The 22,483-nt window shown below is 38.0% G+C and overlaps 1 protein-coding gene across 1 annotated transcript in view; it reads left to right on the forward strand.

The window, feature by feature from the left end:
- The window catches only part of CD109 (CD109 molecule), a 122,356-nt gene that overhangs the window by 91,921 nt on the left and 7,952 nt on the right, over positions 1–22,483 (forward strand). Inside the window, exons 22-31 of the mRNA XM_045843407.1 lie at positions 281–425; positions 2,558–2,734; positions 9,783–9,864; positions 11,633–11,861; positions 12,857–13,022; positions 14,658–14,848; positions 15,294–15,449; positions 16,502–16,567; positions 19,174–19,316; positions 20,979–21,126. Of these exons, the coding sequence (XP_045699363.1) occupies positions 281–425; positions 2,558–2,734; positions 9,783–9,864; positions 11,633–11,861; positions 12,857–13,022; positions 14,658–14,848; positions 15,294–15,449; positions 16,502–16,567; positions 19,174–19,316; positions 20,979–21,126 (1,503 nt within the window). The remainder of the gene's footprint in view (positions 1–280; positions 426–2,557; positions 2,735–9,782; positions 9,865–11,632; positions 11,862–12,856; positions 13,023–14,657; positions 14,849–15,293; positions 15,450–16,501; positions 16,568–19,173; positions 19,317–20,978; positions 21,127–22,483) is intronic.

Raw genomic sequence — 22,483 nt, forward strand, 5'->3', positions numbered from 1 at the left:
GGTAATGATGGAACCTGCCTCAGAGTGTTTTTCTCATCATCTTTTCATTTTCCCCTTTGTCATTCCCATTGCCATTTCATGAAATGGTTTGTCTAATTTAACTAGAGAGTAAACACTTATTAACAGGTTTGAAGCAAGAGTCAAGGAATGGTAGGTGCTTCCCTCACCGCACACACACTGCAGGCACAACAGGCCGGATGTTTGTTCTATTGTCTGCACACAGTGCTCTGTAAACAGAGGAGGGGGGACCACATTAATTGTGTTACTTTTGTGTCAACAGGCTGAAGGAATAGAAAAATTATATTCACAATCCATCTTATTGGACTTGACCGACAACAAGCCACAGACTATGCAGAAAACTTTGAGTTTCTCCTTTCCTCCCAATACAGTGAGTGGTAGTGAAAGAGTTCAGATCACTGCAATTGGTAAGAATGGAGTAAAGCACCATCACTACTGGTTCATTTATGTGTGATGTTATATATTTTCATCTATTTGTAGATGTACCATACTTTATTTGGTCAGAATGAGAAGAGGTCGCAACAAGTTTTTAGTTGGTATCAAATAGAAAGGCTAGCAGGATTATAGCAGAAAGACTAGCAAAGATATGTGTCCTGAACCAATTCTTCTCCATGTTCAATGTGCATATGAATTGCCTGGAGGTCTTGTTTAAAGGCAGATTCTGGCATGGAAGGCCTGGGGTTCTGCATTTCAGACAAACTCCCAGGTGATGCTGGTGCTTCTGGTCTGCAGAGCACTTTTTGAGTAGTGAGGCCCTCCTATAATGTGGCTGCAGGGGGAGGTTATTTCTAAGAGCAGAACTGGCTTCTGTGGCTCTTAAGTCTGGTAAGTCTTGGAGTCTTCTGTGGCACTCCTCAATCAGAATCTCTTGGGCCAAGGCCAGGGTATGTGTATTTTGAAAAGGTTCCAAAAGTACTTCTGATAACTAAAAGTGGAGAACTACTGCTGAGAGCAGTTGTTCATACAGGACCCGAGTCACCTTTACAGCAGGGAGATACCCGCTGACTCCTGGCACCCTCCCCTAGCCTCCCCCTCTGCACCCCTAAAAGGGCCTTTGGGTCAGCTGTTAAATGCAGCTCCCACACAGTCTGTTTATATAGTTGTGCTTTAAAAAAGCTTGAAGGAAATGTTTAGGTTGATGACATCTAAATTGTTGTGTTTTCAAGGTAATAGGACCTTAAACACCTTCTCAGGTATTCTTGTTCAATCTCATCTGCATGTGGAATGCTTTTTATTATAACCCCAAGTAACTGATTCCTCTATAGAGGGCTTTCTTTGGAGCCTTAGATATGACTCCTTAAAAAGAATTAAATAAGCTCCTTATTTAGGGGATTAAAAATTCTGCCTAGGCATGTCCCACAGCTATGGGATGCTGGGAGGATTCAGTCCATGCACGCACACACGCACACACATGAACACACGTGCACACAAAGGGAAGAAGCCTTGACTTTTAAATGTGTACCACCATGCCGTATGATGGAATGAGTCTGTCTGGGGTCGTTGAAGTACTCTGAGGTGTACTTTTTAAGCTTGACATAAAGAATGATCAAGTTTTATTTTTATATAGTGTTTATTTTAAGGAGACTATTTGGTAGCTCAGAATGTATGAATACTAGCTTGCTTCTTTGAATTTTGATGGTCTAAGTTTATATTCACTCTGAATATTAGAAACATAACCTGCAGTGGTAATATTCCTGCTTTTATGTATATCTTTGTGTTAACATCTAAAGTTTGAAATCATGGAAGAGTGGCTGCAGCCTACTCATAGGAAAGAATCCTTCCTCTCTTTTTGGACTTTTTTTAAAATCAGATTTTTCACTACGTATTTGGAGTTGGAATGGAGTAAGTTTCTAAACGACACAGAATATGCTCCATACAGCTCAGCCTCAGTGGAGTCAGGATTAGAACTCAACCATCATATTTCTGAATTTTTACTTACTTTCCTGATTCATGATGTTACAATGTGGGTAGAGAAGTCTTTCAAACATGTTTTGTTTAATTTTATATTACTAACTTTGAACAATATTCCTAATCCTTTTTTAATTCTGAAAGTCATTGAAATGTTTATATTTGTTAGTTCTACTTTGTTATTGCTATATAAAGCACATTGAAAATTTCTATCTTTTAAAAAATTATATCTGAAGTATTTGTGGCATATTAGTAAGAAATCAGATTGAAGTTCTGTTTGTACAAAGAATACCAATTTAAAAAAACATTTCTTTCCTATATAAGAACAATGGTTTGTGAATGGTTAATTCCTGACATTTTTGTTCAAGATTTATTTTTTAAACTTATTTTTTGTCTGATGTATGCCTATATCTTTACCTGAGCTAAGAAATGCCCTAACTTGTCATGTAATCTGCAAGTTCAGTGTCACCATATTACTGTTTATTAGAGCAATCATCCTAAAAACCTGATGTACAGTTTCTCTTCTGTCCTAAGCACTGGATACTTTCTGTTCCCAGTGGAGGTCTCCTCTCCACCAATGGGCACAGGTGTTGAGCGTTTGCTGAATGTGTTGAATATCTTGTGCTTTCAGGAGATATTCTTGGTTCTTCCATCAATGGCTTAGCCTCATTGATTCGGATGCCTTACGGCTGTGGTGAACAGAACATGATAAATTTTGCTCCAAATATTTATGTTTTGGATTACCTGACTAAAAAGAAACAACTGACAGAGAATTTAAAAGAAAAAGCCCTTTCATTTATGAGACAAGGTAAGCATTTTAGAAACATGCTTTAATTTGTAATTTTTTTTAAGGCAGAGTTCACTCTAGACCGTTTTATAAAACAGGCAGATTCTGTCTTTGCTATGTGGTGGTGGGACTTTGCTATGTGATTGTGTGGGAATGTGCTAGGAGTGTGTGCTCACTGTTTACGAATTGCTGCTAAGGTGTTTGTTAAGGGGTTAGTTTATGGAGGGGTTTGTATTTTTATAAGCGACCTGAAATTTAAAACTACTAAAAAATTGAAAGGGATGAGTGTTTTTTATTGATTAAACATTGAGTGCCAGGGTTCCTTCTAGTACTGAGGTGACAGAGGAATTCCCTGTGCAGTGGAGGAGGCAGTCTGTCCATAAGCACTTGTGGTGTCCCATGGTGGGGACCTTCTCTGTGCATGCCAAATGTCAAGCAGATGGTTAGGAGAGAAATGTTTGTATGGGGAGGCCCTGCTGGACCCTCAGGTTAGAGTCCAGAGCGGTGGTGACTGTATCGTGACTTCCTGAGAAGCTGATACTGTTTGTGGACACCAGATACTTTGTGTTTGCAACCTGCTGATACCAATGGTTAACATTGGTTGAGTGCTTACTATATGGTAGGCAGTGTTCTAAAACCTTTATGACTAATATGTCATTTAATGCTCATACTTAGTGTTAGTGTCATCCTTCTATTTTTACACATGAGGAAACTGAGTCACAGAAAAGTTAACTAAGTTGCTCAGGGGCATACACCAAGTAAGTGGCAGAGCTGGTATTTGAACTCCAAGTGCTCTCTGGTATAATAGTGGGTGCCATGCTAAAAACAAATGAGATCTTTGCCCATTGCCATAATGATTATATGTAAGGATGTGAGTAAAAATATTTGAAATTGTCATAATTTAACTCTGCATCTTTTGAAAAGTTGTATTGAAAATTTAATTTGGCTACTTTCAAGAGGATAGCATGTAGGAACGAAACTGTTGTGAAGATTAAGTGAGACATTTTAGCACTAGTTAGTTGCATCTAACTAGGGAGTTAGGGTCTAAATCAGCAAGTGAATCTTGTCCCTTCTACCTCTGAAAACGAGTGGGAAATTCTTCCACAGTTTTCATCCCGTGGCTGACTGTTCCATTTGAGCACTGTCATGGCTCACGTGGACTGCTCCAGTGGCTTCCTAAATAGACTCTGCTTCTAGGCTCACAGTCTCCACATGTTATAAAAAAGAACTTTTGGTAATTTCAAAATCATGTCACCTCCTTGCTCAAAATCTCCAGTGGGTTCTTGGCCTCATCCTACAAGGTCCTGAGCGAGCTGGACGGGCCTCCGTCTTCCACCTTGTCTGATGCTGCCGGCGTTTGGGTCCCCGTCTGGCCACACCTGGAGCTTCAGGACCTTTAAACGTGGCCTTCTTCTCCTGGGAGGCTCTTGCCTCCGATCTTTCAGTGGCTGGCTCCTTCTCCTCATTCAGGTGGTGTTTTTCTGATTGGTGTTTCCTGCCCATTTAGTAACTCTCATTCATATTCATTTTATTTTATTTACCACACTTAGAAGATTATTTCAAATTATCTTAAAAATTATTTTTATTGTAATGACCTGTCTCCTGCACTAGAAGATAAGCTCCCTGCCAGTGGGGACCATGTTTAATATCTCCTCCATTGTATCCCTGTATTGACACTTCAATGAATACAGAGTGGATATATTTGTACCTCAATAAATACAGAATGGATGAACACATTACTACCAATATTAACTTCTCTGGGCCTTAGGTTCATCATCTCAATGTGGTGATTGGACCTAGAAGGTCTCTCAAGTGCTTCCACAATGTGGTCATTATTTATAAACACTAGGCCCTTGCATGTTCTTATCAGCTGGGAAACGTGGCCAGTGGTGTCCGTGTTCCACCTTTTGGGCTGGCGGACTGGCTGATGGAGGGCAGTCCAGTGGCGCTCCCCTAAACACGTCATCTCCCACGCTGGACTGAATCACATTTCAACGTAGTGCACAAAAACTTCTTGGTATAATGATTTTCATTATGAAATCAGTGTCTTATTTCAGAGATTCTGTTTTTTCTTTTGCCATCACATTTGCCAAAATCCTTTAAATATACCGTAGTTGTTTTTATTTTTTAAGGAATTAAAGTGGCTTTGGCATGAGTCATGATTATATTATTTGAATGTCATTTATGAACAGCGCATTGTTTTACTTAAATCATGCTTGGCCCAGGAGCCCTGTAACCTAACCCATTGTTTTTTGGTCAAAACAACAGCTACATCATTGAATGAAGTGTCTTTTGCTGTCAAAAGAAAAATAGAACCGTAAAAGGAAAGCTGTTTTTGATAAGGACTGGAAATCCTGAATCTGCTAATTAGAGATTTAAAACACTTGTTTTCCTCAAATATTTAAATTATAGTGCCTGCAGCTCAATTTTTCATGTGGGACTCAGACCAGGCTTAGTTGAAAACATATTATATTTTCTTTGTTGAAATAAAATAGGAAAAAAGCAGGTTTCAGAAGTCTGGTGCTACATTTGGTCATCACAGGGATGGCTGGAGGCAGCAATGAAGGTGTTATAAGGAAATGTGGTCAAGTTCTCACTTTCCTTTTCATGCCATAAAGAGTAAGGGAGTTGATAAGGATTACTCATCTTTTACTACGGAGAATATTTTTATCAACTTTTTTTTTTAACCAGAGAAAGTGATTGATATAATAACAGGGAGCTGATTTTACTTCTTTTATTCGTGTGCAATTTTGACACTTGAGGTAAACCACATCAACTTAGGGTTGGAACGCTGCTGTTCTCATGTGTCTTCATGACTAGCACTTTCATATTCACTATGATAAATTTTAAATACTTTTACATTTGTGGCTATTTCAAAGGAAGGTCATGACCCAGTAAGTTTGTGTTTTTTCTGGCCTTTTATAAATGACAGTTCATGTGGCATTATCGCAGCAGCCTCTGGACTTCCTCTGTATTTTAATCTTCAGGGTGTCTGTTAATTCTGATTATACTATTATTACTTTCTGACTCAAGAGCTATTATTTTTTAACTCAAGAGCTATTCTAAAACTATGAACTTAAAGGCTATATTCTTACTTCCTCATAAACACTTGGAAAACACCATACTTTTGCCTTTCTCACTCATCATGATGAAAAGTCTCCAACTTAGGTGACTACATTGGAACATTGAATTGTGGTATTAACGAGAAACATTACAGCTGAGTCAACAATGTGCTTTTCTGCACGTGGAGTGGATGGTTTGGAGGACAAGCAGCTGAGGGTTCTCTCATGATGCATGGCTGGTGTCGGACGAGGAACGGAGCCTCACAGGAGACTCCCACCCGAACAGCCAGATGAGCTCCTCTCTTTGGGTTCTATTTCTCTCCTTTATTTTGCCATGGGTGCAGGGCTGGTGATTTAGATTCTCAGTTTTATCTAAGCCAGCTCTAGAAATACACTCCCAGCGGGAGATTGTCCGTGAGTCCTTTCCCCTCTCTGGGCTGGCTGCCCCTGGTGGAAGAATGGTGCTAGTTGTTGATATTAATGGGGACTGTTGGAGGTCAGCCACGTGGGGGTAATTTCCATAAGCACTGACCTCATCTCCATGAGCTCATCGCTCTGACTGGTTTTACATAACTCATACTTGGAACTGCAGTTGTTGATGTGATCTCGGGACTTGGAGGCACATGGTCTTCCTCTCGAAGTTGGTCCTTCCTTTCTCAGAAGCACTGCCTGGGCCGATGATGGGCCCTGAGACTTTCCTTTTTTCGTTTCTCCTCTCTTCTTTTCTGCTGCTTTCTTCTCTCCTCCCTTCCCCTCCTCTCCTCTGTCAGGTTGGGTTCATAGTTCAACTTTACCTGGTAGATTTAGTGTTGAAGTAGAAATCGAGGGAGAATGCCTTGGACTCTTTTGCTAATTTCCTTTGTGAGTGTTAGAAAATTATTCTGCTTCTCTGCGATCCCTGGCTGGCTCTGAAAAAGGAAGTGATTTCATTTTTTTTTTAACATTATAGGGAAACTAAAACATGTTAAAGTGAACTAAGGTGATATGAATAATGCCTATCCTTTAACTTTTTTCATTCTTATTTGGCTTTTTGAATATGTCAATCATTAATATCCTTTAAAAAGTCAAACTTATTCTGAAAGGCATATGCAAAGGGTGTCTGCGCCTGCTGTGTCCCTTCTCCTTACCCTTGTAGACAACTTCTTCAGTTTCTAGGTCCTCTGTCCCCATCTCTGCTGAACTTAACATATACACATGTCTTCTTGTTTTTTTTTTTACCCAAAAGGTAGTATCTACATATACTACTTTAGACTTTGTCCTTTTCACTTAATAATATTTCCAGCAAATTACTACACATCAGTTCAGAGAAACAGACCTTATTCTTTTTTCACAGCTGCATAGTACCATGTTGTGTATGTGCACTAAAGTTTACTTACTCAACCAGTGTGTAATTTTGGGACATTTAGGTTATTTCTAATATGCTTGCAATTGCAAACAATGCTTCAGTGAATAATCTTTTGTATGTGCATGTTGGTATTGTTGGAGGTGTATCTTCAGGATAGATTCTTAGAAGTGGGATTATTGGGTCAAAGGGGCCCAGGGGTGTCCAACCTTTTGGCATCTCTGGGACACACTGGAAGAAGAATTGTCTTGGGCCACACATTAAGTACACTGTGACATGTAATCCCCCCAAAAATCTCAATGTTTTAAGTAAATTTACGATTTTGTGTTGGGTCGCATTCATAGCCATCCTGGACCACATGCAGCCCACAGGCCATGGGCTGAACCCCCCTGGACATTTTTCTACACAGGAGTTTACTGTTTTGAAATCCCTCCAGCAGTGGTGGGTACTGGTTGCCTTACAGCCTCCCCAGTGGGGTGAATGGTCAAGCTTTTGAATCTTTGCTAAGGTGATGGATGAGGAATGGCATCTCAATTAGTTTTAATTTGCATTTCGCTTATTATGAAAATGAACATTTTTCATATATTAAGGTCCATCTTTCTTTGTTTTTTATAAAATGTCTGTTCTTTTATCCATTCTTTTCTATAGGTTTAAATATTTTTTTCTCTAAGTTTAAAAATGTTCTTCATATATATGTATAAATATATTATAATAATATATGTACATATACATATTTATATATTAAATTAGGAATATTAGCCATTTGTTTCTCTTATATGTTACAAAAATCTTCTTCTAATTCATGATCTTTTAAGTTTGCTAATAGTGTATTTTGCCAGAAAAGGTAAAAACAAAATTTTTGTAGTCAAATTTGTCAACTTAAAAAAAATTGGTTGGAAAGCCTTTCCTTCCACCTATATTACAAAATAATACCTATTGCTTATTGAGAGCTTGCCATGTAAAAAGTACTGTGCTAAGGACTTTTCATACAGTAATCATTGAAAGAAGCCTCTGAGTTAATAGGAAACAGCAGTTTTGCCAAAAGCTAGGCCTTGGGTAAGGCCTAGTTTCAATACTTACCAGCTGTGTGACCTTGCACATGAGTTCCACTTTTATCATCTTTAAAAAAGGATAATAATGGCGTCAACATCACAGGGTGGTTGTGAGAATGACCTGGGTCCTGAGAGGGCTTTGAACAGTTCCTGACACGTAGTCAGTGTTTGGGTAAAGGTTGGCTATTTAATGACTGCGCCATGATATTTTAGTTTTAAATGTAAAGATTATAACCTAACGTCCCCTTCTTTAAGCAAAATTCTATCATCGTTTAAATGTTAACGTGTATTTCTTTTACCATGGGCCTTGCAGATCACCATGAAGCAGTGTCTTGTTTTTCTGAATGTTATGTCTCCCTGTAGCTTACATCAGCTCCACAGAGCTGGGGTTTCCTGTGGAGAGGCTCACTGGGAAAAGTTGGGGACATGGCAAGACCAGATTAACTGTGATTTAAAAATATTAATACTCATGTTTTATTAATCAAATATGAATAATTATAATTTTTAATGCTTCTAAAGTGTGATATTCATAAAGTAAAAATGTTTATTACAATAATTTATGAGGAATTAAATTCAACACGTTAACCAATGTTCGCGGTGGCCAGGCTCCATGTGCCATGCTGAAGGCTCATGGCGTGTGCCCTACCTGCCTGTAATGGAATCCTGTACTTTTCGGAAGAATTCTTGGTTATCAGAGAATCATCAGAGAATACCTGGAGTTTGAAATGGTTTTGGCTCTTGCTTATGCTAGATTTTTAATGATAAATTATTGCTATTTTAATTTCATTTTTAGCAAGTTAGTCTGTTGTGGGTTCTTTGGTGAATCTTTAGTGTTCAGCCTATAATTTCTGAGTCACTGGACTTTGAGACCTACATGCATCACTGAGCAACTATGAAACATCTGCCTCTTATTTGCCATCCTTTATTTGCAAATATGAAACATCTGCTTTTATTAAAGCAGATACATGGACCTTAACCCCCTTCCCAATTTATTTCTATAATGAGACTTCATTACTACCATGAAGGGTTTTTTTCTTTTTTTAAGTGAAAACTTGGAATTGATGTGGTGGGCAGACCAGTTGGTCTTTGGTTTACCTCGGCTGACCATGGCCAAAAAATTTTAGAGGCACTGTCTTCGATTATTTAACAATTTGCTCTTCCTCCAACCCCCTCTGTTGCTGGCCTAAAAGTAGAAAGCATTTTTACTTTCTGTGTTAGCTTTAAACTTTAGTAATACTATTTTAGTTTTTTCTTAGGTAGCAAACAATTTTACATGACTAGGTATTGAAACCATTGGAGTGAAAACTATAGAGCTAAATAAAACTCTGCCTTTAATTTGCTTGCTTTTGAATGGCTGGAATTGTCTATGTTATAGTATTCCTCTGAATTTACTTTGGGAATATGATAGGGTTATTTTAGGCATTCTGCTAGAAAAGTTCTGGTATGTTAAATTTTCTACAGCACTTACCATGGAAAGTAGTCAATATTAGTTGTTGATTTGATGTCTTTTTCCTTCCCATTCTCTGCCCATGTTTCCTCAGTATGAATGCATGATCAGAAACTTCCATTCATTGCAAGTTGATTACATTGCTGATCTATTTTGGTGCCCTTAGGTTACCAGAGAGAACTTCTCTACCAAAGGGAAGATGGCTCTTTCAGTGCTTTTGGAAATGATGACCCATCTGGGAGCACTTGGTAAGTTTTTTGCTGACAGAACAAACCTTTGTCATGGAATGGGCCCTCACTGGTCACAATGGCCATTGAATTGATGGATGTGTCATATACATAATGGCTCCTGGGCTGCATTTCTCATAGCTTGTCTTTTGAAGAGATTCTCCTTTTTAAATATGATTTAAAAACACTAACAAAGCAAGTATTTTTGTTTAGAAAAGATAGGTCATAAATCCTCTTTTAGTGGAAAAAGCAGAAATAAAAATACCACATAATGATGGTAAAGCTGTCAAGAAAAATCAATTAGAAATACCAGGTGATTGTGACATAGCTTTTCCTTTAATCTGATATGATCAACATGAATTTTGTGTTAATGCAGTCAGTGTAGTTTCTTCAGGGTTTTTTTTTTGTGTGTGTGCAAACAGTGATGGAATTAAATAATGAATATCTAGAGTTTCCTCCAGAATGGAATATCTGCATGGCTGATTTTGGATGATTACTCTCTCTCCTTGCTATCTCCTTACTATTTTCAATTCACTCAGAAAAAGACTTACTGTATCAGTCAGGTTGGACAGGGCATGCTGTGGTAACAAATAACCCATCTAAGTAGCTTATTGACAAGTTTTTTTTTCTTAAATATGCTGCATTTCCACTACAGGCCAGTAGAGGGCTGTACAGTCTATGCTTCAGCTGCCACCATCTCATCTCACCTGGAAGCTCCAGGTTTGCCTCTCTCTGAGTGGGAGAAGGCTGGAGTATGTGGCACTGGCAACTGGATGCTTCAGCCTTGGTGTAACATTTCTTTTCACTTTATCATTATCACTGCTGGTCATGTGGCCATGCTTAACTTCAGGGAGGCAAGGAAGTGAATTCCACTGCATCCTCAAAGTAAAAGAACTGGATATTATTGAATATTAGTAATGTTTACCACACTAAATCTTTTATAGGATGAAACAGATCTGGTTCAAATTTTCTTTTGGCATGAGTCAGGGTATAGATCCATAAATAGAGAAATTTCAGTGTTTTATTGCTTGGCATTCTTTTTGCCTCAACATCTAGTGATCAGCCAACTTTTTCTGTAAAGGTTCAGATAGTAAATATGTTTGGCATTACAGACCACATGGTGTTTGTGTTGCACATTCTTCTCTCTCCTCTCATCCCTCTCTTTTTCCCTTTAAAAACCATTTTTAAATGGGAGGTGGAGGGGGGAGAGGTATGAAAAACAGACTCTGGGCTGCATTTGGCCCAAGGACCAGATCTGGTCCCACAGATTTGGCCCACAGGCTATAATTTGCTGACTCCTGTCCTGTAGGAAAGAAAACATCAATTTCCTCTATTTAACAGTATGACAGTTTCTGATCTCATATACATTATCCACAACTTAAGGGCTAAATGAAGTAATGTAATGAGTTCATCCTTAGTAAATACCTAGAACAGTCCAAAGATGAATAATCTTGGACAATTTATTTGACTATCTCAGAGCATCAAATTCTCAATCTATAAAATAATGAGGCTGCATTAGACTATTTCTAAATTTCTTCCTAATTTTGATATTTTATAAGTTGACCTAAAATTTCTTTGCCACGCTCTAGTGGAAACGAGGTCCAGAGTTGTTTGTATCACCTCTTTGTCATTTTCTTCCCTCTGTTTCTTCATCAGTGACTCTCTTTGGTGACTCTTCTGATGGGGAAAGAAGTGTTATTATCGTTGGTGTTTTCTTGCTCAGAGTTATTTGGAGGACTTTATAAATTATATTTTATGCAATCCCTCCTCTTTTTTTTTTTTTACCAAGGTTGTCAGCCTTTGTTTTAAGATGTTTCCTTGAAGCTGATCCTTATATAGATATTGATCAGAATGTGTTACACAGAACGTATACATGGCTCAAATACCGTCAGAAATCCAATGGTGAATTTTGGGAGCCAGGAAGAGTGATCCACACTGAGCTTCAAGGTGGCAATAAAAGTCCTATAACACTTACAGCTTATATTGTGACTTCTCTCCTGAAATATAAAAAGTATCAGGTATTTAATCTTTAACTTCATAAATGATGGGTGGGAAATCACAAGAAAGGTAGGTCTTGATGGATCAAATATGTATCTGGAAACAAATAGTTTTGTAATTTTATATCACATTCAAAGTCTGAATTTGGTTCTTATTTGCTTTACATTTGTGGCCACATTCCAAAATCTGAAAATCAAAATATTGACCCACTGTCTCAGAGTAACTAAGAGAATTCTAGAAATGCTTTCCAATAAAAAACGTTGTACTTGCTGTTGGTAAGATAAGTCAATATGTATTTTGTCATTGGAAAGGTTAATTTCTTGGGGGACAGACAATTCTTCAGAATTTGGGAGTGCATTCTAGTAAATTTAGGTTGTGAAAGTTTTTTTGATTTCTAAAATATCACTGAGCAATTACCCTGTCTGCTAATTTAGTACAAAGTACATCGACACTCTAAAGAAGTATGTTACATGGGCACGGATGTCTGGATGAGAATGCACATACATGGAAAGTTATGCTAAAGAGCTTAATTTTGCTCCAGAGCTGTCTTGGTGATTGATGCCTTACTGCTTAATGCTGGCTGCATTTCACATGATCCAAACCAGCCATTGTCTATATTAAACTCCTACTGTTTTCCTAGTCTAGTACTAGGCACGTGAAACATAAATGTTGCCCTGAATTTAGAGCTTCAGCACCTGGATCAAATATGAGAAATATCTTTCTTAAGCTATATTTTATGCTTTCACCTGAATTTGTGATATTCAATGGGAGAAACACTGGCAAAAATTCTACTTTTTATTCCCTATAAGAAATGGTGTCTTTTTACTTGTAGAAACTAAAAAGCAGTGTTATTTTCAAAACAAACAGCAAATCTATAAATGTCTATGATCACTGTTGATTCCCATTGCCTAAGACAAGGTCAGGTGGACAGCAGATGATGAAATTATTTTTTGAATAAGTGCTTGAAAATATTTTGGGGGGTTATTTTGAGTGGTAAATATTTTTTTCTTTTAAGCCTTATCTTGATGTGCAAGATTCTGTCAACTTTTTGGAATCTGAATTCAACAGAGGAATCTCAGACAACTATACCCTAGCTCTTGTAACCTATGCACTGTCACTCGTGGGGAGCCCCACAGCCAAGGAGGCTTTGAACCTGCTGACTGGGAGAGCAGAGCAAGAAGGTAACACATGGTCCAGTCCCGTCTGGGGCTATGAGATTGTCGTGCACTGTGAGATATGTAAATTAGGTGAGGAACTCTGGAGGCCAGCTGGGAGCTTGATGACATTTACATCTTCTAAACGGGATGAAAAAGGAGGCACAGATGAGATCATATGGGTATGACGTGGCCACGCTACCGCCCCTCCCCCCGGGAGTTTTCTAGAGAATTTTGGGATGGGGACTTGGCTATTTTCTTCTTTTAGATATTTTCTGCCAGATGTCAATTATCCTTTGAGTGCTCTCCACCAGTTATGGTTTGGTGGCCTTGAGTGGACCTTGGTTTGTGAGAGACCTGGGTTCAAATTCTGACTCTGCTTACTTTTCTTCATGAGCTTTAGTTTCCTGAACTGTAACATTGGAATAGCACCAGTTTTGGGGTTGCTGTGGGGACTAAAGGAGATGATAATGCACAGTGCCTGCTGCATGGCAGGTGTTCAAAAATGTGACTAAAATGGCAATTAATAGAAATGCAAATGCCAAAAGTGCTGTTAGTAAATTAATATGTATGATATGTTTTCTTGATTGGGGGCTGCTTAGGGGCTACAGCAGGACAAAATGTACAGGAATTGTCACTTCCCAAACGGCCTCTGTAGTCAGGGATTCAGGGTGTGTGTGTGTGTGTGTGTGTGTGTGTGTGTAGATAGATGACTGTATCTACCCTATAGTAGATAGTGTATCGATCGATCGATAGATAGATATGGGGATGAATGGGCTGAAATAATTGTGGGTAATGTCCACTGATTCAAAAGCCTGTTAATTCAGGAAGGGGTAACTGCAGACTTCTGAGGCTATAAAAACTAATGTATTATTAATATTATTAGCAATAAGTTAGATCAAATCCTTATTTCCTATTGTTGTGCTAGGGGCTGGAAAATTACTGCATCGAAGCTGAAGCACTCCTTGACCTTTCTTCTTCTGTACTTGGCTAGGTGGTAGTTATTACACATTCCACTGCATGTGATCATCATCTAAATAGTAATGTTTGAGGGGGGGAAGGCACCAAATAAGATGTTCCTCTGGAGGCAAATAGGAATATCTCCAGGAAGATGGTTGAGTTGGCCAGGGTCCCTCATTTTTTTCTTGGGGGCTTCGATTTTGAACTTGTAACACCAACTTTCAGATAATGAAAAAGGAGAGGTTTCCCAGAACATTGGCACTGGTTAATGGCAGATTCCCAGAACAGGGTTCTTTCAAATATATTCTAAAATATTTTGGGGATGGCCTGGTCAGAAAAGTTATGTACATTATCTTCTGGAATATAGTATGTTTTTTCTTTTATTTATAGCTGTTTAGCCTTGAGCCAAACATATGGAATTTCTTTTGGGGAAATATTTTCATCAAAACATCTTCACATATAAGCAATAGGAAAAGGATGAAAAATTGTAAGCTTTATAGTTTAAAAAGTGACATATAAGTACATGTTTATATGTGTGTGTTGACATACACATATTTTTGCTTGGCATAAATATATACATACATAGAAATATACCTATTTTTATGTTAGTCAAGGAAAACCTGGACCAGCATAAGAACATTTAATGGTATAAAATGTAATTTTTCTGTAATTGCCCAGACTGTTGTTATTTCCCTCTTGCAGGAGGCATGCAGTACTGGGTGTCATCAGTGTCCAGACTCTCTGAGTCTTGGCAGCCGAGCTCCCTGGATATCGAAGTTGCAGCCTATGCGTTGCTCTCCCACTTCCTGCAGCGGCAGGTTGCTGAGGGCATCCCAATTATGAGGTGGCTAAGCAGGCAGAGAAACAGCTTGGGAGGTTTTGCATCTACACAGGTGAGTGATGATAGTTTTACATTTATTATCCACTTCTCTGTAGTTTTAAGAAGTATGTGGTTGCTTTTGTCCATAACTTTATAAAATTACTTGCCATTGTAAAAGTTTAGTAACTTAAGTCAAAGTTTCAAGTTACTGATTTTAATTTTTTTCTCAACATGTTTATGTCATATCTGATATTTATATGGAGTACATTTGTTCCTCATCTATGTTAGCCATTTCATCATCTGTGGTAGCTGATATTGCAGATGGTCAGTTCCATCCAGCAGATAATTTCTGAGCCTCTCCTATACTCTATGTCCAAGAGATTCAAATACGAGTAAAGGAGAGTTCCGCTTTGAAGGAGGTAGATGAATGTATAGTAGGCTCCTACACATTACTGAACTTACTCTTTGCAATCCTTGGTATATACTCATATGCATAAATGTTTTTCTTTCCTCAACAGGATACCATTGTGGCCTTGAAGGCCCTGTCTGAATTTGCAGCCTTAATGAACACAGAAAGGACAAATATCCAAGTAACTGTGACAGGGTCCAGTTCACAGAGTCCTGTAAAGTTTCTGATTGACACACAGAACCGCTTTGTCCTCCAGATGGCAGAGGTGTGGGCAAGGGGTGGTTATTTGAAATTGATGTAGATCATTCCTAATGCTGGCAAACTGCTTTATTTCTGTTCTGTTGACCTCAACAAAAACTTGTTGCCAGAGCCCAGTGGAGAGACTGGGAGGAAGGAGTGCATGCCTCCAGTTGAATTTGCTGAGCTGGGGAAGGGAGGAGGGGATGGGAACTTTGCAAAAGGAGAAAATGTGTGCACTGTCATTTGGGAGAACAAACACTGGTTAAGTTACTGTTCTTTGCAGGCACTGTCCTAAATTTCTTTACATGTGCTATTGCATTTATTTCTCAAACCCAACACTAAGGAGTAAGTACTTTTATCCCCATTGTACACATGATAAAACTGAGGCTGAGAGAGAGTTTAAGTAACTTGCTCAACATCATGTTACTGATAACAGCAGAGCTATGATTTGATCCATGGTTGCAAAGACCATGGTCTTTTCAGCTCATGACATGCCTTCCTTGGAGAATTGATAAAACCAGTAGTAGAGTTCTTACTTTGAAATGGAATAAAGGGCCTGTGCTAGAACCCTAACTTTATCCCCCTGGGTAACCTGGTGGGAGCTTGCGGGTAAGGGATGAAAGTGATAATTTCAAGGCTGGAAACTGAGGAAGAGGAGTTATGAGGAAGGAGAAAAGAAGGAGTAAACTTAGTCACAGTCACTGATGATGTGTCACTGTGTTCTTGGCAAGGTCTGGGGGAATTAGGCACCAGCTAAGGGAGGTTAGCAGAGAGAGATGACTGGTTTCCTGTCTTTCATGTGCCAGCCCCTGTGGAAGGGCAGTCCTGTCCATGGCACTGACTTGCCCTCCTAAAGGGCAGAGGCCCAGGTGTGTGGAGAGTGCTCACTTGCTCTGCCTTCACCTGTAATGTGGTTGACCCCTAGCTTTTGGCAGGGAAGGCCATGTAAAGTTCTTATAGCTTTCCACAGATCGCTTATGCTCCTGATGAGGGATGACACTGTTTTCTTGTGCTACTTGGAGGGACCTAGATGTGGAAAATTAGCCTCATTCACTTTTCCCTCCCACCTTTATTCAGCTTGCTGCGGTGGAGCCAATTGAAGTTAATATTTCCGCAAATGGTTTTGGATTTGCTGTTTGTCAGGTATGTAATAATGTTAGATTTTGTTTAACTAAATATGACTTGGTATAACAATTCTTTGGTTTGGGGCGGTGCTAAATCTTCAAGCTAGACAATGTATAAAATCCTTAATGAATTATTTCTATGACTTAGAAGAAATCACTCTTTTAAATAAAAGGTATTAGAGATGTGATTAGCTAGTGAGTGGACAATGACTCTGTGGATGGATAATCTATTGGAAAAATATTTCTTGGCTATTATATGCTTTTTGAAGTGAGGATTAAAATTCTCCAATATTATTAATGTGAGTTCTTGAGCACTTCAACTTTGTGTTATGAAAATACAGCTTAGAATTAAAATATTATGTGTTGATAAACAAATATGCATTTTACTTACAACTTAATATTCATCTAGTGATATAAAGGTCAATGTAGTATTACCAGTCATTGATATTAATATAGGAAATGTATCTTTTAATGTAAAATCTTCTATAATAGCAAGTGAAACAATTAGAGCAGGGTATTTTTTATGCTGTGGTACAGGAAGAAAATCCAAAGAAACCTATCTTTTATGGTGCAATAGGGGTTAGAATAAAATGGAAGTAGAGTTAAAATATTGAATGAAATAATTATTATACTAAATAACATATGAAAATCATAGGGACTGAAAATCATCTTAGTAGAAATTCAACATAATATATGTGATATGACCAAAAATGGTTCTGTGTTTGATTAGAAAAAAACAAACCAAAGAAACCCTGAAAGAATTACTGAGACAATAAAAAGTAGCTATTATAGAGAAGAGGTACTTTTTCAAAAACCAGAACAACTATTCTAGACAAGGGGACAGGTATACTTAGTAAGTAGGGTGGAAGGTCAGGTATAATTTGAGAACGTCCAAATAATTTTAAGATTATTTTTTCTGATACTTAGAACAAGTGATTTTTTTTAAATCAAGGGAAAATGGTAACAGTTAAAAGGAATGGTATTCAATGAAAAAGATTAAAAGAGAAAAGAGTAACTAAGTTGTATTGGTCTTTACTGATAAAGACCATGTGAAAATTCTTATTCTTAAACTATATTTCTTTTTTTCACTTTTTTATTGTTGTTCAAGTACAGTCGTCTCCACTAAACTATATTTCAATGCAAATGGTAAATCTAAAAAACACGCAATAATTTTAGATAAAATTGAAAAATTGTATACGTATACTTAAGTCACCAAATTGGTTGAAATTCATTCTTGACAAACTAAATGTAGATAAATTACTGAAGCCAAATGATTTTTACTTGAGGTTTGAATCACACAGCAATAAAAATGGCACATACTGGTCAGGATGTTTGTCAGTCCAATGTCAGTATCAACACACAGAAAACAAAAGGTAGAGACCAGAGGCACTTCTTGTGATGGAGAAAAACATTGCAAAAAGTGGGTTGCCCAGAAGTAGGTATGGAGATTTCCTTTAGTTGGTATTTTTGTAAGTGCCCTTAAAAAAGAAGGGTAAAGAAAACTCTCCCCACCCTCAAGCTGTCAGCCTGCTGAGAAAGGAATTTTTTAAAACATGAGTAAATTCACAATGGGTACTAGAGGTTTAGTTGTGTGTGTGTGTATGATTTAAATATAAGTAAAAAAATACACAATGGGAAGAAGGCTCGTGAACTTTTGCATCAAAAAAAATGGAAGAGGTAAAAAAGTTTAGATTCCAGTTCAACTTGACATGAGGTACACCTAGAAAATTTTGAGTATATTCCCAAGCTTCTGATCCTAGGATCCCTTTGAGAAAAACATCGGTACTCACACTCCATTGGCATTCACGGGCACAGAGAATGTCTATGCTGAAAAAGATCCAGGTGACTTGATAACCATCATTTATTTTATCATCTTTGAAAAATGTTGTATCATCAGCCCTGGCTGATGTAGGTCAGTGGATTGACCAAAGGGTGGCTGGTTCGATGCCAAGTCAGGGCACATGCTTGGTTTGCATGGCAGGTCCCCAGTAGGGGGCGCTCGAGAGTCAACCACACATTGACGTTTTTTCTCCCTCTCTATCACCCTCCCTCCCCTTCCCAAAAAATAAATAAATAAAGAAAGAAAGCAATCTTAAAAAAAAGAAAAGAAAAAAAGAAAAACGTTGTGTGATCAAAAAGAATCCTCAGCAGTTGAACAGGTTTCTGTTCAGCTGAGGCTCTTAGATGTTTTTGTTTTGATTTATCTTAGAGTTTCTTAAGTTTCCAGTTTGTGAAGAATTACTTCAAATGGGCAGCAGGGCTTCAAAATTAGTGGATACTCTCAAGAAAGTTGGCAGTAGTTTCACTTTTCCCCTACATGGAATGTTTTACGTTTTTTGAAAAAAAACCATACCCATGAATATCATTCATGATAGTCTATGACACCAGTTTTGGAATGTTACCTAACAATTTTCTCAGTTTAAAAAATCATTTTTTACAAACTCTCATATCACCATTTGTTAATAATGATACTTCGTTAGCTAGTAAAACTAATATTTTTCTAGGTTGCAGATTGTGAAACTAGTTGAGAATCCTTACTTAGCATTTAGAATACATAATGATGGTAATTTATTGCTAATAATTTATTACTAATTTATTATTTATGCTAATTTGTTATTTTTGCAGCTAAATGTTATTTATAATGTGAAAAATCCAGAGTCTTCCAGAAGACGAAGATCTGTCCAAAATCAAGAGGCCTTTGATTTAGATGTGGCTGTAAAAGATAATAAAGATGATATCAATCACTTGAATTTGAATGTGTGTACAAGGTGGGTATGTATTTAAGTCTCCCCTCCTCCTCTTTCTCCTTTAAAAATAAGATTTGTAGATTTAAATGTTTTTAGTTATGTAACTATCAATATGTGAAGAGTTACATTTAACAGTGATTTCAGTTGTGCATTATACCTTATTTTTATTTTATTTGTTTTTACCATTTATTACCTCATACCCTCTTGCATTACACTATAGATTACAGACTAGAAATATATGAACTGCTAATTATATTTAAGAATGTCTCATTGTGTCCAAAATTATTTACAAGTTTTCTATGTATTTATAACAAATTTGTATAGAAAAATTTAGTACAACTCAGATCTAATTGATGAAAACTGGAAATTAGCCAATCATGTTTAATACATCCAAATTGGTATTTCTTTTTGCTAGTTATCTTTCTGTTTATACTTTTAATTCAAAACTTCGGAAGGACAGGCAAGTTCAATGAAGAGAGTAGTTTTTTTTAGACGTAGCGAAAATATTCCAGTTTAGAAGATGCACACCTCGGGTAATTGGGCACTCACAGCTGCTGGGAGTACTCAGTGAGATAAATTTGGTTTGTGTTTAAAGCCTCCGAGGGTGTTGTTGAGTCATAAGGAAAAGCCTGCTGACCTGACAGATGCGGGGCCTGCGAAGCTGCCTTCCTCAGCTTTCCTGGTCCTTCTCTCACACACGCAAGTTTGCGAGCAACTCTTTAGACAGTTCTCGAATCAAGAGACTGTAGGGTTGGGATTACTGAGCCACCTGCAGTCAGCAGTTGCACCGGGTGGCTTTTCCATCGGTCATGTTCGGCAGGTGTGGGTTCCCTGCTCTGAAAAGCAGGATTTGCCAGCAGCCCTGCTGGGTTTGCTGTGTGAAAGGACAGTGGGAACTAACTTCCCAGGGCTTGATCCTTTCCCATTGGAGTAATACTCCTTTCCGTGACCACGCTGGGCTCTTTCTGCTCCAAACAGAAAGCTCTTGCCAGCTATTCATTTTAGCAAAATATTTATTTTAAAGGAGACAAAATGCTGTTGATGCCCAGGTGCTTTGATGCTCACATTGTGTACAGCAGGGTGAGAGAATGATGCAGTGTGATAAAACTTTCCAAGGCTTGTCATTGTCTCGAGGTGGCCAAAGAAAACACCAGATGTGCTCTGAGTATGCGGGAGAACAAAGAGAAGGACTTTCTCTCTTTTTCTAAAACCAGATGAAGAAAAGGTTGCTAAAGACTTGGCCGGGGTCTGCTGTTTAGTGGTCAAGTGATGCCTCTGCTTCAGTTCCTGGCTTTCAGCTGGAACCTTTGGGGCTGTCAGCTTTTGAGAAAAGGAAATGTGCAGTTCAGTTTGGAACCACCACTAGGAAACAGAACTGCCTGCTGAAAGGGTGCCCAGGGTGTGCCTGGCACAGCCCACAGGCACAGCCCGTTACACACGGGCGTTTTGTTCTGTCCCCCAGGTGAGCGCACTGTAATATCATTAGTCCTCATGCTGGTGACAGTTACAAGACTTTCACACCTGGAAGGAAAGGACTACCTGTTTTACAGTTTTCTATAGACACTTTTACATATTTTAAAGAAATGGTAATATTTGGAATAACACTTGGCAGTTTTCATTTTTCTATGAAGATAATTTGCCAACAGATTTCGTTTTTTCTTCCATTCTGTCCTTTTGGTTTAGGTTTCTGGGCCCAGAGAGAAGCGGCATGGCCCTCATGGAAGTGAACCTCCTCAGCGGCTTCACCGTGCCTTCAGACGCAATCCCCCTGAGTGAGATGGTGAGGAAGGTGGAGCACGACCGAGGGAAACTCAGCCTGTACTTAGATTCTGTAAGTAGTGAACCTGAGCTGCACGTAGGTGGCCGTGGACAAAGCTACCGTTTGCCGTGTCCAAAGTCTCCTTGACTTTACGCATGTTTTCTTTAATTCGTTGCTTCAGCTTTTCATGTCCCTGAATGGCATCCATGTGTTTGTCCTTGTTAACAAGACATCGTTATAAAATTAGTTTGAAAAGAATTGCTATTAATGATGACCCCGTTATAAAATTAGTTTGAAAAGAATTGCTATTAATGATGACCCCAATGAAAGTCTTGGTAACCAAATTATTATTTTATGCCAGATATAACATATATAGAAACTGCCATCCTAGAGTTTCAAAAATTAAGTTCAGTTTTCCATTGGAGAAACCCTCCTCCGTCTCAGGGACTTGCTCAACATATTTGTTTAAATGTTCATGATGAAAGCTTTAATTACATGTTTTAAAATGCTTTTATGAAGCTTTTAATAAATCCCAAGTAGGTTAATATTCCTGCATTGAAGTTAATGTGCTTAAATCATAAAAGAATATTTTTAGACCTTTGGTCTTTACACATAATTATTATATAATTTTCATACATACTTCCCATTGCTGTATGAAAATTACTGACCTAAGAATAAGGTGCATAAAATATGTGAGAATAATGTAAGCAAAGAATTCAAGACTTGTTATATCTCAAACCTGCTGGTGTATAAGTTTATTCTTTTCTTCTAACATCTATATGAAATCCATAGATTGAATTAAAAGTGAGTTCTGAGCGCGGGCTGCGAACCAAAGTGTCACAGGTTCAATTCCCAGTCAGGGTACATGCCTGGGTTGCAGGCCAGCAACCACACATTGATGTTTCTCTCTCTCTCTCTTTCTCTCTCCCTTCCCTCTCTAAAAATAAATAAAATCTTAAAGAAAAAGTAAGTTTAATTAAAAAAAAGTGAGTTCTAAGTGTTCTTAGGATTTCGTGTTCCATGTGGGGAATATGTATGTTTTGTATTCCAGTTTTGCCAAGTATGAAACAGAAATGCTGCTTTAGGAATTTATCTACTTTTAAAAAGCTAGTTCCTGAATATTCTCATTGTGTTAAGGCTTCAAAAATCACTCTGGTTAAAAACCTGTTAAAATTAATTGAGGATCTCTAGAATTCTTTTGCTGGTCAGTAATTTTCATATATTAAATACTGCTTGAAAGCCACAGGACTGATTTGGAACTTGAAAAACCAGTTTAAGGTTTTTTATTTAATAATGTAATTGGTTTTGGAGTTTGTCCTGTACCCGTGTTGTTCTTGTTAACAGTTATCTTAGTTTGAATGTCCATTATGTTTTGACAGATTTATTTGTATTTTCATTTACTGCTTGTTGATGCATGATGGAATGCTTG

Source organism: Phyllostomus hastatus, unplaced genomic scaffold (assembly GCF_019186645.2).
Source record: "Phyllostomus hastatus isolate PE091 unplaced genomic scaffold, TTU_PhHast_1.1 phas_contig_40, whole genome shotgun sequence".
Lineage (NCBI taxonomy): Eukaryota > Metazoa > Chordata > Mammalia > Chiroptera > Phyllostomidae > Phyllostomus > Phyllostomus hastatus.